Below are 20,001 nucleotides of genomic sequence, written 5' to 3' on the forward strand. Positions count from 1 at the left end.
TTTTATGAAATTTTATGGATGTTACACTCTCTCTATAAATGACTAGTTCCTCCCCCCCCCCCATTTGGGATTCGAACTACCACTCGCTGAACCTCACAGTCAATCATAACACCAAACCTGCTCAGCCAATCCATCCCTACTATCACGCATACATCCCCCCTGGGGATAAGAATCAAATCAATCGGATAAGGCACCCCGAAGATCTCCAAGACACAACCCTAATACACTATTGATGCAAAAATCCCATGTTCATTGGCGATAGAGACCCACAACGAGCACTCCAACTCGCCAAGGGTTATATCGAAATCCCTACTAAAAGACTGAGACACAAAGGACTAGGGATGAGATTTAGAACCGAAAAACCGAACCGAAACCGGAACCGTTAGAACCAGAATATATAGAACTGGTTCCGGTTCCAGGTTAAAAAATTAGCTTTATCCGGGTTCCGGATAATCCGGGTTTGGGTCCATCGAGTCCGGGTAAACTGGGTCTAAAAACTGGAACCGGTGTTTGGAACCGGAACCACTTTTAGGGTCGGAACCGGTTTTTGTGAAACGTTTAAAAGATACATATCTCATTTGTTTCAACTCCGATTGACATGCAATTTTTTCCAACATGTAGTTTAGAGTTTGTACATGATTTTAGACTATAAATTTGTCATTTTTAGTTTTATATTCATTGACTTACAGTCCCCCAAAGTCGAGATATCAAAGCTGGAAGTTTTTAGTTTTTCAGTTTTTTTTTGTATTCGGTGAAAGTTTTAAAACATGAATATATAATTCGTTTGAAGTCGTATTGACATGTGATTTTTTTCCAACTTGTAGTTTACACTTTGTACATGGGTTTAGACTATAATTTTGTCATTGTTGGTTTAACATTCAATGATTTACAGTCCTCCGAAGTCGGGATATCAAAAATGAAAATTTTCAACTTTTCAGCTATTTGTTTTTGTACTTTGTATTATGTGAAAATGTTAACATATGCATATCTCATTCGTTTAAAGTCGGATTGACATGCGGTTTTTCCAAAGTGTATTTTAGAGTTTGTACATGATTTTAGACTATAATTTTGTTAATTTTTGTTTCATATTCAATGAGTTACAGTCCCCCAAAGTCGGGATATCAATATGAAAATTTTCAAAGTTCAATCCACTAAGTAGTAAGTAATTACCAAAAAAATTCGGGTTTTTTGGGTTTTCCGGTTCTAGACCCACTTTACCCGAAACTGGTTCCTATATACCGGTCCGGTTTCCGGTTCTACAAAATCTCGTTAACCGGTTCCAGGTCCATCCGGTCCGAGTTTGGACCCACTTTCATCCCTACAAAGGACCGACTCGCGCCCGAGTCGAATAAAACAAGAGCAGACAAAGAATTCACTAAGAATGTACCTATCAAAAACATAAACAAAAGCATACCATAATATAATCGACAAAATGATAAATGGAAACATACTAGTAACGACGTCTGGAGCCACCCTGGCCTCTTCTGCCGTGAGCTGAAAATCGCAACCTCGAGCCCACGAGGGCTCCGCCCTACCCTGGTACCCATCGGTGATCCTTAAAGTAGCTGTCGCTAGAGACTGCGCCGGTCTCCCAGTGAGCAAAGGACAGTTGGCCTTCACATGACCAACCTGCTCACAGTGATAACAAATCCTGGTGGTCGGCGCAGACACCTGTTAGTGACAGTAGAACTTTGCCCTACTCACGAACCAATGCAGTTCCTGAAAAACATTTATGACAACTGGGTAAGCGTTAGGCTTAATGAGTTCCCCCAATATACCATATACCACAATACACATACATGCATACACATAATATACTTATTTTAGACTTACAACCTACACGCCGTTTTGTCTTCAACATGAGTCTTCATGTACTTACGGCCTACATGCTATTTCGTTAACATGTATCAATGTGTACATACGGCCTACATGCCATTTCGTTAACACATAAGCCTACAGGCTCCCGACCTCTTTGTCATTCCGTCATCCCCTAGCTAATTCGTAATAACTTATAAGCATATCAACAATCATGCACATAGATACTACATATTCGGCTCTACAGGCACATAGAAAACTATACTATGGGCTCTACACTGCTAGTTCTTATATCCTAACATACATGGATATATACTGGAATACATAATATAATGATTGATAGGATCTGGGCGATCCGATTGGTGATCCAACAGACGGGTAGCACACCTAACGAGTATTAACCTATAATACTATAACTTACTAATTTCTACGACGATTTGGTAATGTAGGCTATACCGGCCTATCACTAATCCCAATGAATACTAATAGATCTATCAAGTAAGGATCAGCCAGGCATGACATTTGGGAGACAATATCATTTCGACGTATAGCTTTTATGAAATCCAACAACCAAACGAACGTGAAAATTCTAAACACCTCTCCTATAAGTAGATTAATCATTATAACGACTTGGAATTACTGAGAAATCTTAATTATAGGTTCCTAGTAACGACTTATAACTATACTATAATTATAAATTACACGAAGGCAGAGTAAGTGTAGCTCAGTTACATAGTACTATTGATGAGAACCGGGATCTAAGCGGGCAGAACACTAACTCGGGAACTCCTACTCGAAGATTACAACTAGATGAGCACTCAGGGGTGTCGAAGGGCTTCGCCACAATACAAAAATATAAAGAAAATTGCTTAAAAGTAAGGAATACTCGAGAGAAAAGATGTGTAGGTGTAACACACCGTTTATTTAATAAATAAATTAATTAATTAATGATTTTATCATAGCCTTAAAATCAATAATTATAGAGCAAGGTATTGGTCTCGAGGACTTAATTGTCACAATTCTAGAAGTTCGGGGTTAAAAGTGTAAGTTCGGGATTTAATTTGAAAAGGGTTTCAGAAGTCAGAGTGCGTTTGGTAAATAATGGACCTAAGTTGAAGGTTTTTGGATGGCTGGCGTTAAAAAGGACAAATATGGACTGAACTTTAAAGAAAAGGGAAGGCGGGACTAAAATCGCCATTGTGGAAACTAGCTTAAGGTGACCGGGTATATAAATCCATCACCCTTTTTGGAACCCTAACCCTAATGAATGAACAACCGCCACTCTCCCTTCCTCCATGACCGGCCTCTACCCTTTTTGCTTCTCCGACCACTAAGCCGCCATTGTGTCATCCCATTGAAGGCGGAAACCTCCCTTAGACATCGTAGCAGCGAAGGATCGAAAGGAGCTCATCTATGGCGTCGCTATTATCATTCCCGATGGAGGCCGCCACCCTTTTCGCGTCTTCTTCTGTTCCGCCACTATCCTCCTTCGCCTCTCCGTTAGCCACCGTAAGCGCTGTTGTAGCACTGTTGTTCCGCCGCTGCTATCCTCCAAGCCATTGCTGCCGCCGACGACCGACCACCGCTTCCACTAATTTCAATGCTGCCAGCCGCCAAATTGGTGGCTAGGGGCTGCTGTTTTGCATCGGGTCTCACGTGGGTTGACTTGTCGATGGGTAGAAGACCAAGTGAAGCCGTCGCCACCACCGTGAGGTGGTGGCTGACACCGCAATCCACCATTGATTGCCGCTAGTGTGCTGCTGTCGTCGCCGCCCACTACAAGTGGGTGTTGGATTTGTTTTGCAAGCAGCAATGTGTGTGTGTGTGTGTGGTGGGTGATTTCATTTGGCCGGAAAACTGGGAAAAAGCCACTGCCACCAGCATGAGGTGGTATTTGCTGCCACTGTGTAACGCCCGTGTTTCTGGGATTGCCATTTTTAGCAATGTAATAGTCTAGGTTAACCTTTGTAACTCAACTTGAAATAATAAGAATGTATTATTTGTGAATTATGTGAATTATGTGATTTATGTGTTTATTTTCTTGATTTTTATAATTTAATGAATTAAGAATGAAATAAGCGTCAAAATTAAAGTGTGAGATATGCCCGATATCTTTGCATAAAGTTGTAGTGGTTGAAACAAGGATTCCGGAGATATAAGGAATGCCAAAATCCGAGTTATAACGAAGAAGTTATGACCTGTCGAAGTTTCGCGACAGAACTGGCACGACGTCGAGTGACGTAAAATATGAATTTAAGATAGAGCGATATTTAGCCTTAGCGATCTAAACGAAAGTCGTAGATTTCGTTAAACCGAGAGCGTGCATAAAAGGAACGCCCAAATCTAACTTCGTAGGAGGAAGTTATGATTTTTCTAAGTTTTGACTTAGCAGTATGCAGCCCAAATACTCGATTTGAGATCGAGCGGTTTTTAGCCGAAACAATCTAAATGAGAATCGAAGATCTCGTTGTTAGTAGCGAAACGATGAAAAGTTAGGCGAGAACGGACGTCAGACGAAGAAGTTATGAATTTATAACAGAGTTTTTCTGTCCCGGCCTTCTAAAAATAAATAATAAAAATAAAAGTCAAAATTAGCCGACGGAGTCTAAATGAAAGTTGTAGAGTATGGTCTGACCTTCGCGTGGATATAAAGAACGTCGAAAACGGAGCTCGTATGCGAAAGTTACGCAGTTTAGAAGTTCGACGAGTCAATTACGCCCCGCGTAATTGAGTACGCCCCGCGTACTCAGTCGGATGCAACTTGTCTGACCAATACTCGAGTGCCACCAGTCGACGCATGCAGTGACGTCAAAGTACGCCCCGCGTAACCGAGTACGCCCCGCGTACTGAGTACGCCCTGCGTAATTTGAGATTACGCCCCGCGTAATCCCAGACCCTCAGCCTATAAATAGAACTCGAATTCAGCCATTTTCTCTTGTTCAAACTCTTCTCTCTCTCTAAGTTTTGCCTCGATTTGCGTGCCAATCATATCCCGAAGCCCCGGTATTATTCCCGAGCCCCGAAGCGAGATCCGAAGCCCCGAGGATCCCGAAGAGCGTTATTCCCGAGCCGGAGCCCTGCCCGCGAGGAGCCGGTTTTTGTGAAGATCTTCCAGATCTACGGAGAGACGCTACTTCTATAAGCCGTAGTGCTGTCGGATCATCTTCTGATCAAGTGAGTGTATAGTCCCTTTTCAAAACGCAATATTATGAAGTATTTAATATAAAATACGTGCTACGTGTATATATTTTGTGGTTATATGTGTGAATGTATATTCACTCTCTTCTATCTCATAGATCTGATATATTCTCTATGAAATACGTGTTATGTGTGTATGCCTCATCTGTTATGTGGAATATGTATTGATTAAAGCATGCTATACAGGTTTTTAAACAATGTATAAAAATGTATATTTTTATCTACTAATATGTTGGGTAGAACATGGGTAGATAATTGGTGTGAAATAAACAGATGAGAGGCCTCGGTGTTATTGGTGTTATTCTAGTCATTCAGCAGAGTATGGATGACGACCACGGACTATTCTAGACTGTCCTGTGGAACACTAGCAGGCTCATTACCTGTAGGTGTTGTGAACGACGTGTTCACCGGTGTACTCTATCCCCCACATGGTTGCCTTTAGGACACTTATTATTGAGGAAGCCCCTCTGCAGTAATGTCCGTCCCGATGAAAATCCTGAATATAAGTTCCTTATAATAGACATTATTTTTAGGAACGTAAGGTGAGGATAACGGGAATGGGTAATCGGGTTTATTGTTGATTGATGAAATTAAATATAATTATTGTGGGTTTGAAAACCCTATATGCTCACCAGGCTCCCAAGCCTGACCCACTCAGTTGATTTGTATTACAGGAAGTGGCGCAAGAGCTTAAGATGGGCGAATCATCAAGTCATTTTTGTTTACAAGTCTGCATATGTATATATTTGTTGAACGACTTGTAATATCATCGTTTATGCTTTATGATCTATATCGGAACATGACATCCCGACTTTTGATTATGAAATGAAATCATATTTCTATATGAAATGTTTTGATAAATATCTATTTTATCATGTTTTGTTTTTGGGAACAAATTCCGCATCTCTTTTAAAATCAAACGGATTTACTCTGAAAATGTTTTAAAAAGCATAAATGAAATTGGTCTTTTCTGGCCGAGATTTCTGGGGATGTCACAGTTGGTATCAGAGCATTAGTTTAAGCGAACTAGGAATTTGTAGGATTTCTAGACTTAAACTTAAGATGCTAAATGGAGATTGTGAGGTGTGTGTCTGATAAATTTTAGACACGAGCACTAGTTTATTTTAGGAGAGTTGCCTAAAATGCTTTGATGTGCTAAATGTTATATGTTGCCATATATGATATTATTTGTTCGGATCTACGGTTTGTTGCCAACCGGATCTGAAGGTTTATGTGTTTAGGATTCTAAGCGTATGTATACGATATTAGAACTAGCATGTAATCGTTTGGAGTAATAAGGTGAAATAATTCGGTGTGTAGATCAAAAATGGTGAGAACAAGAAGCGGAGTTGGAAATGCTGATGAAAACAGGAATCAACCGCCTGTAATTCAACAAGTACCTGTTGTAACTGATGCACCTGAGCCGATAACAATGGCTGGTGTACAAATGATGATTCAAATGATGTTGGATCGTCAGATGGAAGAAACAAGACGCCTGCTTAGGCAGAATTGTGAAGAACCGTCAATTCAAGCGGAAGAGCCCGAGGAGAATGGAGGGCAGTCTGAAGGAGAAAACTTTAGTGGGATCATTGGTCAAGACGAACAACCAGTGGTTAGACGCAATAACCAGTATGGAGGAAATGATGGTCGTGGGTGCAAGTATAAGGATTTCATGGCATCCAAACCACCATGTCTATCCGGAAGCCCGACGCCGGTGCAAGTTATGGACTGGGTCTCCGAAATGGAGACTATGTTTGAAAGTTGCGAATGCAGCAACAGGCAGAAGACCGCTCTTGCGATCCCTCTGCTAAAATCTGGCGTGTTGAGTTGGTGGAAGCTGTTAGCTGACTCTATGCCCAAGGGAGAAGCAAGCAAAATGTCTTGGGAAGACTTTGTGGAACAACTAAAAATGCAATACTGCTCCGAGCAGGACCTTCTGGAAATCAGTAATGAGTTTCAGAATTTGAAAAAAGGGAAATTGAGCGTTACTGAATACGCTACAAGTTTCACGGAAAAGATGAAGTTTATCCCATATTTGGTGCCTACAGAACTCTCTAAGGTCAACAAGTTTGCCCTTGGACTACCAGCGGACTATGGTCCAATGGTTAAGCAAGCAACCACATTGAAAGCCGCCATCTGGGCTGCTAGAAATGTTGAGACCCAGATCAGGGAAAAGGGTCTGGAAAGGTCAGAGGTTGGCGAGAAAAGGAAAATCGATGGATTTTCAGGGTCCAGCAAGAAAAGTAAATTCTCGAAGTCTAGTTCGAGGGGAAGTGGAGGAAAGGTAGAAGCGAAATGGTGTGACAAGTGCAAGAAGAAGCATTATGGGAAGTGTGGCGGGGAAACCACATGCTTCAAATGTGGAAAGCCAGGGCATTATGCCAATGACCACATGCTTCAAAAAGAAGGAAGCAGCAAGACCCAACATTCCGCCAAAGCCAAAGGCGAGAGCATTCCAGATGACACTGGAAGCTGCTAAAGATGAAGCTGATGTCGCTTCAGGTACCTTTCTCGTTAACAAATTGTCTGCCCAAATTTTATTTGATTCTGGAGCCAACTACTCCTTTATATCGCATGAATTTGGTAGAAAACTAGCTTTGCCTATTGATAGACTAGATAATGCTTTATTAGTCGAAGTTGCTAGTGGCAAGTTTGTACCTGTTAGCCATCGTATGAAAAACATCTTAATTGATCTGAATGGGAATAAGTTCCACGAGGAATTATTGCCTATCGAACTTAACGGTTTCGACATCGTTTTGGGAATGGATTGGCTTAGCGCCAATGATGCTGAAATTTTATGCAAGAAGAAAATAGTGAAAGTGAATCCACCTGGGAAGGAATCGTTTATGGTGTACGGAGATAAACGCAGAGTAAACTCTGGAATCATTTCTCTAATGAAAGCCAGAAAATGTTTGACCAAGGGGTGTACATCATACTTAGCATTCGTGATCGACGCTAAGAAGGAAAAGAAGGTGATGCAAAATATTCCTGTTGTGTGTGATTATCCGGAAGTATTTCCCGAAGATCTTCCTGGATTACCGCCCGATCGACAAGTAGAATTTCGTATCGACTTGTTGCCCGGAACAACGCCAATTGCAAAAGCACCTTATCGATTAGCACCAACGGAGATGAAGGAGCTGATGATGCAACTTCAGGAGTTATTGGACAAAGGTTTCATTAGACCTAGTTCATCACCCTGGGGAGCTCCGGTGTTATTCGTAAAGAAGAAAGATGGAAGCATGAGGATGTGCATTGATTACCGAGAGCTGAATAAGGCAACAATAAAGAATAGATATCCGTTGCCGAGGATTGATGACCTATTCGATCAGCTACAAGGTTCCAGTTATTTTTCAAAGATCGACCTGAGGTCAGGATATCATCAGTTAAAAGTAAGAGAGCAGGATATAGAGAAAACTGCATTCAGAACGCGATATGGACACTATGAGTTCTTGGTTATGTCGTTTGGACTAACCAATGCTCCAGCAGCATTCATGGATTTAATGAATAGGGTTTGTAATCCGTTCCTTGATAAATCTGTGATAGTGTTCATTGATGACATTCTGATTTATTCGAAAAGCCAAGAGGAGCATGGCAGACACTTGCGAGAAGTTTTGGAAGTCTTGAAGAAGGAGAAGTTGTATGCGAAGTTCTCCAAATGTGATTTCTGGATTCGTGAAGTCCAATTCCTGGGTCACGTGGTCAACCAAGAAGGGATAATGGTTGATCCAGCGAAGATCGAAGCTGTGATGAAGTGGGAACAACCGAAAAGTCCCACGGAGATCCGAAGCTTTTTAGGATTAGCCGGAGATTACCGAAGGTTTATCCAAGGCTTTTCTTCGATCGCTAGTCCATTAACAGCTTTGACCCACAAAGGAGCTACTTATGCTTGGAGTGATAAGCATAAAGAAGCATTCGAGAAACTAAAGAAGAAACTATGCGAGGCACCGATACTTTCTCTACCCTATGGAGTTGAAGACTTCGCTGTTTATAGCGATGCGTCTGGGGTTGGATTGGGTTGCGTTTTGACCCAAAGGGATAAGGTGATCGCATATGCGTCTCGACAGCTGAAAGAGCACGAAAAGAACTACCTGACTCATGATTTGGAGTTGGCAGCAGTAGTTTTCGCACTGAAAATATGGAGGCATTACCTCTATGGCACAAAGTGCAAACTTTTCACTGATCATAGGAGTCTCCAATATCTCTTTAGTCAGAAAGAATTGAATATGAGGCAACGACGCTGGCTGGAATTACTTAAAGACTACGACTGTGAGATACTTTACCACCCCGGTAAGGCCAATATTGTTGCTGATGCTCTCAGTCGGAAGGTCAATCTTGAAAAGAAAAGGCCAAGAGCGTTGAGAATTGAAGTTGTCTCGACTATTTTGGAAAGTATAAAGAAAGCTCAAAGCGAAGCTTCTGAGAAAAATGATCGAAAGGAGGAACGTTTGGGCAAAACGTTGGTGTTCGGTGTAAACAGTCACGGACTGAAGGTGTTCCAAGATCGGATTTGGATTCCTAAGACAGGAGGAGTCAGAGATCTTCTGATGGAAGAAGCTCACAAAACCATGTACTCGATTCATCCCGGTAGCACAAAAATGTATAGGGACCTGAAACCCTATTATTGGTGGCCGACGATGAAGCTCGACATCGCGAAGTATGTGGCCGAGTGTATGACTTGTGCAAGAGTCAAGGCACAACATCAGAAACCGTACGGGAGTTTAGAACCTTTACCTGTGCCTATGGGTAAGTGGGAAGACATTGCCATGGATTTTGTCACTAAACTGCCCAGGACAAAGAATGGTCACGATATGATTTGGGTGGTCGTTGATCGATTCACTAAGAGTGCGCATTTCATAGCAGCCAATGAGAAATGGTCTATGGAAAAGCTTGCGAATTCTTACATAAAGGAAATTGTGAGGCTTCACGGTGTTCCGTTAACAATTGTGTCGGATCGTGATAGTCGTTTCACCTCACGATTTTGGAAAAGTCTACAAGAGGAATTGGGTACCAAGTTGTGTTTAAGTACAGCTTACCATCCGCAGATTGATGGTCAGAGTGAAAGAACGATACAAACACTTGAAGATATGCTGAGAGCGTGTACCTTGGAATTCCTAGGTAATTGGGATGAACATTTACCTTTGGTAGAATTTTCCTATAATAATAGTTTTCACTCGAGCATAAAGATGGCACCTTATCAAGCATTGTATGGACAGAAGTGTCGTACGCCGTCTTGTTGGCTTGAGGCTGGGGAAAAGCAGTTTATGGGACCGGAGTTGGTTCATCAAACTGCTGAAAAGTTGAAAATAATTAGGGAAAGAATGTTAGCAGCTCAGGATCGTCAAAAGAGCTATGCTGACAAAAAGCGAAGACCGATGACTTTTGAAGTTGGAGATTCGGTTTTGCTTAAAGTCTCGCCGTGGAAGGGACTTATAAGATTTGGTAAAAGGGGAAAGTTAAGTCCAAGGTTTATTGGACCGTTTAAAGTTCTTCAGAGGATTGGGAACCAAGCTTACAAGCTCGAACTACCAGAAGAACTGAATGGAATTCATAACACTTTCCATGTGTGTTACTTGAGGAAGTTCATGGGAGAAGTTCCCGACATAATTCCACTTTCGGAGTTGAGGATCGATGAGAACAAAAGGTTGATCGAGGAACCGGAGGCAATCGTTGACCGAAAGACTAAGAAGTTGCGACGAAAGATGGTTGAGTTAGTGCTTGTCCGATGGAAACACACGAATGGGCCGAATCTCACCTGGGAGACGGAGAGTGACATGATGAGTCGCTATCCGCATTTGTTTGCTGGTGTGTGATTCCGGGGACGGAATCATTCTAAGGTGGAGAGAATTGTAACGCCCGTGTTTCTGGGATTGCCATTTTTAGCAATGTAATAGTCTAGGTTAACCTTTGTAACTCAACTTGAAATAATAAGAATGTATTATTTGTGAATTATGTGAATTATGTGATTTATGTGTTTATTTTCTTGATTTTTATAATTTAATGAATTAAGAATGAAATAAGCGTCAAAATTAAAGTGTGAGATATGCCCGATATCTTTGCATAAAGTTGTAGTGGTTGAAACAAGGATTCCGGAGATATAAGGAATGCCAAAATCCGAGTTATAACGAAGAAGTTATGACCTGTCGAAGTTTCGCGACAGAACCGGCACGACGTCGAGTGACGTAAAATATGAATTTAAGATAGAGCGATATTTAGCCTTAGCGATCTAAACGAAAGTCGTAGATTTCGTTAAACCGAGAGCGTGCATAAAAGGAACGCCCAAATCTAACTTCGTAGGAGGAAGTTATGATTTTTCTAAGTTTTGACTTAGCAGTATGCAGCCCAAATACTCGATTTGAGATCGAGCGGTTTTTAGCCGAAACAATCTAAATGAGAATCGAAGATCTCGTTGTTAGTAGCGAAACGATGAAAAGTTAGGCGAGAACGGACGTCAGACGAAGAAGTTATGAATTTATAACGGAGTTTTTCTGTCCCGGCCTTCTAAAAATAAATAATAAAAATAAAAGTCAAAATTAGCCGACGGAGTCTAAATGAAAGTTGTAGAGTATGGTCTGACCTTCGCGTGGATATAAAGAACGTCGAAAACGGAGCTCGTATGCGAAAGTTACGCAGTTTAGAAGTTCGACGAGTCAATTACGCCCCGCGTAATTGAGTACGCCCCGCGTACTCAGTCGGATGCAACTTGTCTGACCAATACTCGAGTGCCACCAGTCGACGCATGCAGTGACGTCAAAGTACGCCCCGCGTAACTGAGTACGCCCCGCGTACTGAGTACGCCCTGCGTAATTTGAGATTACGCCCCGCGTAATCCCAGACCCTCAGCCTATAAATAGAACTCGAATTCAGCCATTTTCTCTTGTTCAAACTCTTCTCTCTCTCTAAGTTTTGCCTCGATTTGCGTGCCAATCATATCCCGAAGCCCCGGTATTATTCCCGAGCCCCGAAGCGAGATCCGAAGCCCCGAGGATCCCGAAGAGCGTTATTCCCGAGCCGGAGCCCTGCCCGCGAGGAGCCGGTTTTTGTGAAGATCTTCCAGATCTACGGAGAGACGCTACTTCTATAAGCCGTAGTGCTGTCGGATCATCTTCTGATCAAGTGAGTGTATAGTCCCTTTTCAAAACGCAATATTATGAAGTATTTAATATAAAATACGTGCTACGTGTATATATTTTGTGGTTATATGTGTGAATGTATATTCACTCTCTTCTATCTCATAGATCTGATATATTTTCTATGAAATACGTGTTATGTGTGTATGCCTCATCTGTTATGTGGAATATGTATTGATTAAAGCATGCTATACAGGTTTTTAAACAATGTATAAAAATATATATTTTTATCTACTAATATGTTGGGTAGAACATGGGTAGATAATTGGTATGAAATAAACAGATGAGAGGCCTCGGTGTTATTGGTGTTATTCTAGTCATTCAGCAGAGTATGGATGACGACCACGGACTATTCTAGACTGTCCTGTGGAACACTAGCAGGCTCATTACCTGTAGGTGTTGTGAACGACGTGTTCACCGGTGTACTCTATCCCCCACATGGTTGCCTTTAGGACACTTATTATTGAGGAAGCCCCTCTGCAGTAATGTCCGTCCCGATGAAAATCCTGAATATAAGTTCCTTATAATAGACGTTATTTTTAGGAACGTAAGGTGAGGATAACGGGAATGGGTAATCGGGTTTATTGTTGATTGATGAAATTAAATATAATTATTGTGGGTTTGAAAACCCTATATGCTCACCAGGCTCCCAAGCCTGACCCACTCAGTTGATTTGTATTACAGGAAGTGGCGCAAGAGCTTAAGATGGGCGAATCATCAAGTCATTTTTGTTTACAAGTCTGCATATGTATATATTTGTTGAACGACTTGTAATATCATCGTTTATGCTTTATGATCTATATCGGAACATGACATCCCGACTTTTGATTATGAAATGAAATCATATTTCTATATGAAATGTTTTGATAAATATCTATTTTATCATGTTTTGTTTTTGGGAACAAATTCCGCATCTCTTTTAAAATCAAACGGATTTACTCTGAAAATGTTTTAAAAAGCATAAATGAAATCGGTCTTTTCTGGCCGAGATTTCTGGGGATGTCACACACTGGCCACCACAAGGATTGTTGTGTGTGTGTGTTTATTTTAGTGTAGTGTGTGTGTCTTTATTTTGGGAATTAATTGCAAAAATTGTAAAAGCTAAAAGAATAATGAAAGAAACTCAAAACCACCACCGTGAGGTGGTGGCTGCTGCCTCCTGCCGCCACCAACTGCCGTGTCGGGTGGCGGTGTGTCTTGTATGGATTGTGACTCATTTGGAATGTTTGGACAAAGGGACTAAAACCCTAATGGGCCTAATGAACCCTAATTGGTCAAAGGACCTAGCTATTGGGCCTATTGGGCTAAGATGGGTTGGAAACCCTAATTAGTGTTTGGAATACCCTAATTCCATGAAACCTTAATTTGGGACTTACCGGGACCGCATCAGAATTATTTAATGAACTTAAAATATTAATTAATAATCATTGCAAATTAACCTAAGGCCATGTGAGACTTAATGGATTAAGTCCTTAATGGGTTAAGTAGGAAAACTTTACCCTAATCATCATTTTATGTGAAAACCCTAATCTCACTTGGATTTATTGTTGGACCTTTCTTTTGGGCCTTGATGATTGGGTTATTAATGGGCCATCCAAGATCAAGCAAATGGACTAGAATAATTAATGGGCTTTGAGGTAAAGCCCATATGAGGAGTTGGGCCCAATTTGGAAATTAGGTCATAGATGGGCCTTTATGATTATGTGATATTGGGCCATTAGAATGTTGAATGTTGGACTAGACTAAATGGTTGGGCCTTATGGTAAGATCTTATAAAGGTTTGGGCCAAATTTGGAAAATTGGGCCATGTGTTGGGCTGTCACCCATAGTTGAATTTTGGGCCTTTGGATTGAGCCTTGGGCTTGAATAAAGCTAAGCTTGGGCTAAAGTAGTATTCACCCCAAGTATGTACATATGGTTATGTGTTGGAGCCTAATTATTAATTGGGTGATGTTTTGATATTGACAGTTCGGGAATTTGTCATCCAGCAGCTGGGATTGTGTCTACGGGACTTCAGCAGTGCGAGGTGAGTTACCTTCCAGTAGAAGTGGGTCTAAGGCACCAATGCCGGCCCACCAGTAGGATTTGTTATTAGATGATTGTCTTTGTGATAATTGTCTATGTTTGTTACTACCTGTTATGTTTATGTGCTAGTATGATATGATGTTATGTGGTAGTAGTAGGGGGTGAAATAGTCCCTGGTTATCGGTTGAAAGATACCGAAAGGGAGGCAAGCACCTGGTTACCGGTTGAAAGATACCGAAGGGGTAGGTCGGGCACCTAGATATATCTGACATGGGGTAGGTCGGGCACCCTAGTATGCCTGACAGTGGGGTAGGTTGAGCACCCCGATATGCTCAGTAGGGTAGGTCGGGCACCCAGATATGCTTGGCAATATGTGATTGTATGGTATGTGGTATGATGGGGGAACTCATTAAGCTTTGTGCTTACGGTTTTCAGCTTTGGTTTCAGGTACTTCGTTTTCAAAGGAAAGGAGCCGGCTTGATCACAGCGCATCACACCATGTTTTCCGTACACGAGATCTTTGGGATTATACTCTGATATAGTTTATGATACTATGTTTTGATTATTGACACTTTGGTTTTGACATGAGATATTATTATGAATGTTTTTATACTGATGGTTTTATGTAATAACTTAATTTAAACGAAATTTTTGGCCTGTATTTTTGGGATGTTACAGTAGGGGTGTGGGGAATGGAGCATATACAAAGAGCTTTATATATAGCCAATAAAAGTGATGCACGCTACGCACATATAGGGGGGCTCCGCACACTATAAGGGTATTGGCTCCAGCCTTCTTCTGCTACGTGTCGCTTCCGGGTTCGTCCACATCGTCGCTTCTAGAAGCTTGCCACATATCATGATCTTGTGGGGCCACATGACCTTGTATCCTAAGAGATTCGGCCACCCTACCATGCCATGTGTCATGTCTATACGGCGCCACGTCATCGTACGCACAGTGCACTTCGCGTGTGCGTTTTTCCAGATTTTCAAAATGGCGCAACTTCTTCATACGAGCTCTGTTTTCGACGTTCTTTATATTTATGGAAAGCACTCGATGAGATCTACAACTTTCCTTTAGATTCCAACAGCTAATTCTTAGTCTATCAAAAATTTATATTTTTGATAGGCTTAGACTTTTTAGATATCACTGCAGAAAGCATAACTCCTACATATAGACTCGGTTCTCGATGTTCTTTATATCAACGGAATCCTATTGACGAGATATTCAACTTTTGTTTACATTATTTTCCTAATAATCTATCATTCTAAAATTCGATTTCTGTGTCGCGCACTACTATACTCGGTTGCATAGAAACGTCGAAAAATCATATATATTCCACACGGAGTCGTATTTGGGCGTTCTTTATATGCACGCTCTCGATTTAACGAGCACTATGACTTTATTTAGATCTATTAGGCTAAAAATGATTGATTGGAAATTCACTTTTTACGATACACAAAGTCATGCCGGTTTATTGTGAAACTTCGAAGAAGCATAACTTTTTCATACGAAGTCAGACTAAGCGTTCTATATATCTACGTAAATCGTATCGACGTTTCCTACATGTGTAAGATGATTACTTGGGCTAAAGAGTAATATATTTCTACTTCGAATTTTATGAACAATGGTTTCTATTGAATCCTACAGAACGGTAAAAATGGGGTGTTACATGGAGCATGTCATCAAGTATTTATTCTCGGCAAATATGTAGCAAATCATAACAAAACAAGACAATTCAAGTGTTAATCAAATTTTTAACAGAAAATCATAAACCTAAGGGTTGTTATATGTTTAAACACTTTAACCCATTATATGTCAAGCTAGGTTTGCAGCTCATCTAAACGACCAATTAGCGGTGGCCACAACTCATAAATAGTCATCAGAAAAAATGAACCTCAATCCGTAGAAAGAAAGCTTGAATAAACAATTTAAAGGGTGTGAATTTAAACAAATCAAAGCATAACAAAGCTCAGCAAGAATTTGGCAACACATAAACAACCAATCGGTAGAAAGAAAGCTTGAAGAATATCTATTTTTATTAAGATTTTAAACAACCCATTGGGTTTGCACCTGAGGAAGATGACATAGGAAAGGGTGGGTGGCCTCGGTGGAGGAAGGAGGAAAAAGTTGTGAAGGCTGAGGCTGTGTTCTTCTTGCATTGATCTTCTTTTGTTTGCTTGTGTTCTGTTCTTGAGACGTTAGGGCAAAGTGGAGATTACTGATTTTGTTCCCAATCCTTCATTCCTTGCAGACGTAATAAGAAGGTATCTTCGGACTTAGTCCCAAGTTTGGACCGAGTCCAAGGTTTTAGAAGGGAAAACAAACATGTTGATTGAAGATTGAGGACCTAGTCCAACTTTGGACCCGGTTAGAAGGCAAATCAAACACCCCCTAAATGTCCGGAAAGTGTGGATCAACTTCATACGTTTGTTAAGGGAAAGTGTGGATCGACTCAATTGTATCTCAAGGTGGAGATTTTTTAGGTTTGTGCGACACTTAAAGCTAAATCAAAGGACCATTTGTGTAAATAATGACAAAGTCAAAAGTTGGTATTGACCTCTCTTTATTACATTGAGCTTTTTTGCTTTACTTTTTACTTTTCGGTTCCCCTTTCCAGAGTATTCCTCTCATTACTTTGTCCTTGTTCTCTCCCATGTTCCCATACATCTTCAAGAAATTAGAAGCATCAATTTAAGCCATTCTTGACGTTAATCCTTGAAGAAATGTTAATCTGCAATACATCAAATCATTTATTTTGCAAAGAATACAATCTTTCTGTTATTGTTCACATTCACACCAACAAGAATACCCACCCTACTTACAAAACCATACAAGAATAAACAATCACCAAATCAATAATTACACACAATGCACAAACACAACAAATCAACAAATCAATCAATCAATCAATCAACCACATTCAACTACAACTATACATCATTTCATGATGAAGTATCTAATTGGGGTTCTGAGAAGGTTCTCTTGAGACGTGGGGATGGAGTTGATGGAGGTGAGGCAGTTAACCTTCTAGAAGAAATCCCACCCCCACCCCCACCCCCACCAGGGGTAGAAGTTATAATTACAGGTGTAACCTCTTCAATGCCTTCATCCAAATACACAACATCTTGCATTGTTAGTTGATGATATTCAACAATTTCCCTCAAGAATCGATTCTCACGTGCATATACTGAATTCTCATTTGCCAATCGCGCCTTTTCTGCTAAAAGTGACTCGAGTTGTTCACGTATCTGATAATTCAAAATATCATAACACCCAAATTTAACTTAATATGTATGTTAATAAGTATGTTAAGTTGTTTTAAAATAAATGAAAACGAATACGTGCCATGTCATCATCTGCAGGGTGATCTCCCTTTTCAAGAGCCTCTCGTAGCATTTTGTTTTCTTCTTCAAGTTGACTACTTCTTTCTTTTGCAAATGCCAGATCAGCTTTTACGGTTTTCAGCTCCCGAAGGAGTAGTTTTGCCTTTGCAGCTGTTGCAATCGCCACCTGTCACACATAACACACAATTCTTACTACTAAAAAGTTGAGACCACGTTTGTTTTGTTATGCAGGACAGGATCTGACATAACAGGTTGTACTATGTTTGGACTGAGACCGAGACTAATGTTAAGCACAGATATGTAATTTACTAATTACACATTTGCCACCTTACGTCGCGTGATGCCTTGATTTGAAAATCTTGGTTTGACGGTTGTTGTTGTTGTTGTTGTGTGGATTCCATTCCAGGGACCTGATTCCGATTCCAATTCTGATTCTGATTCTGATTCTGGTCATCATTCACTCCTTTTCTCCTGTTCTGAAGTTTGCGTGTTTCTTGGATGATGCCATGAGTTTTCTTGTCCACAATTGTACGCCCTTCCTGATAATAAATGTAAGTAAGAATACATCATTTATGTTTCTATGATCTTTTCAATTGACAAAATCAAAGCAACCAAAGCTCCAAGATCAATGAAGACAGAAAGGAGAAGGTGAAAACAGAAATTGAAAATATCAGTTAATGCTAATTACCTCAAAGGCATTTCCAATTGAGTCACCAATCTGATTAAGTGAAGATGTGAGTTTATCTAAGCCCTTCCTTAATCTTGGATTATCCAATTTTCTGGAGTTCTCAAAAGATTCATAACGATGCTCAACCTGAGTGTTAAACATCATATATGGAAATATCAAGATAGTGGTGTCAATTGTCAAACAACAAATAAATAATACTTTTTATTTGCATTGTGAAAGTTCATATCTACCTGGTTGCTTGTTGAGACTGTTTCTGGCTTCACACTGCTAATAGGAGGATCAAAACGTTTAGTAGAGTCATTATCATCATCAAGGATTGATTTAGCCTTCCTTGCTAAAACACCCCAAAATCCACCTGGTTCATTTGTGCTTCCCATTGATGTATAGTCATAGGTAGCAGAACCCTGCATTGCATTACCAGGTATACCATCTTATCACAAGAAATTAGGATGCTACTCATTCTCTAATCTGGTAACTGAAGTGTGTTTTTCAGTTGTTCATAACATAATTACCAACCAAAATCTAAAATTGAAGAAGAGATCTTCCTAGTCAAATGACTAAATTAGTAACAAAGAGCATTACATTATAATTTGAAATACATCTTCTGATAAGCAAAAGCAAATGCCTTAAGAGTTAATTGTTTACTAGTATATTAGTGTTCTTTCATTGGATCCCTTTCAAATTATGCTATACATCAAGTATTTGGATTTTTGAAGCCAGAAACGTGTCTGATACTAACAATTGTAATTGGATCCAATCGAAATGCTAAAACAAAAAGCAAAATAGCAGAACAAGAACTGAATGACTAAAAGAAAGAAATGAAATCGAAGTTTGTTATGAGGTTCCTCAGTTTACACATGATTATTTAAGTAAGAGAGTAGAAGATCAAAATCAGAAAACCTTGGATCGGTCTTTGGAAGAGGAGTGGGAAGTAGAGTTGGCGTAAGCGGAGGAGAGAGAAGAATCTCGATGAGCGGCGGATGCTCTGATCGCCTGAGCAGCAAGTGATGAGGACGGAGCAGCGGAAGAAGTGGTGGTGGTCGTGTCGCGGTTGTTGGGAGAATGGAGAATCTCTTCATTGAAGGTGGAAGCCCTAGAAATTCCCTGCTTTCTACGGTACGCCATCTAAGATTGACAGAATAACAAAGAAGATTTTAGCAGGAAGTTGACCGCCGGGCAGCCACCGCCACCGCCACCGATAATGAGCGGATCCGGGAGAATGATAACAACTAAAAGCAGGTAGTTTTCAAAAGCATCACCAACACTCAACAACACGGCCTTTTAAGTTTTTAAGTAACCGACTTGCATTTTTTATTTTTCAACGCAAACCATATTTTGAAAAGTATTTAATATTTGTATTTTATATACATAAATCATATTATTGTCATTGTTAGAATATTATCAAAAAGTATGCAACTTCTTACAACTAATAATAATAATAATAACCACATTCTTTTGCAATTTGTGCCAATTAGGGGACTCCTGATGAATAACCATTTGCACATATATATGTTTATACGATTAAGGTTAAAATATTTGAATTTATATATCATTTGGATTTCTTTTTAATTATGGATGTACCTTTGATGGTAATGGATTCTTTTTTTTTTTAATGAAAAGAGCGAAGTGTATATTGCTTGTGTTTATTGAATTAATCTAATCTATAAAAAAGGTTATCTTCTTAAGGAAGGTTTCATATTAGTTGGAGGCCACCATTTAAAAGCTTTGGAATATATATATATATATATATATATATATATATATATATATATATATATATATATATATATATATATATATA

The 20,001-nt window shown here is 40.1% G+C and overlaps 1 protein-coding gene across 1 annotated transcript; it reads right to left on the reverse strand.

The window, feature by feature from the left end:
• Positions 1-16,894: 16,894 nt before the first annotated feature.
• On the reverse strand, positions 16,895-19,479 carry LOC111876113 (uncharacterized). The gene is made up of 6 exons (XM_023872645.3): positions 19,101-19,479; positions 18,431-18,604; positions 18,201-18,326; positions 17,845-18,051; positions 17,514-17,678; positions 16,895-17,416 (listed from the first exon to the last, which is right to left on the reverse strand). The coding sequence occupies exons 1-6, from the start codon at positions 19,323-19,325 to the stop codon at positions 17,111-17,113; spliced, it is 1,203 nt and encodes a 400-aa protein (XP_023728413.1). The 5' UTR covers positions 19,326-19,479; the 3' UTR covers positions 16,895-17,110.
• Positions 19,480-20,001: the final 522 nt, after the last annotated feature.

This window comes from Lactuca sativa, chromosome 9, assembly GCF_002870075.4.
Source record: "Lactuca sativa cultivar Salinas chromosome 9, Lsat_Salinas_v11, whole genome shotgun sequence".
Classification (NCBI taxonomy): Eukaryota; Viridiplantae; Streptophyta; class Magnoliopsida; order Asterales; family Asteraceae; genus Lactuca; species Lactuca sativa.

Bases quoted from the DNA above. Each gene is read 5' to 3' on its own strand.
- LOC111876113 (XM_023872645.3), bottom strand. From the start codon at position 19,325: ATGGCGTACCGTAGAAAGCAGGGAATTTCTAGGGCTTCCACCTTCAAT. The intron at 18,605-19,100 runs GTTTTCTGATTT...AATGCAATGCAG, and splicing joins CTTCCAAAGACCGATCCAAG to GGTTCTGCTACCTATGACTA. The intron at 17,679-17,844 runs GTAAGGTGGCAA...TATGTGTGACAG, and splicing joins AAATCAAGGCATCACGCGAC to GTGGCGATTGCAACAGCTGC.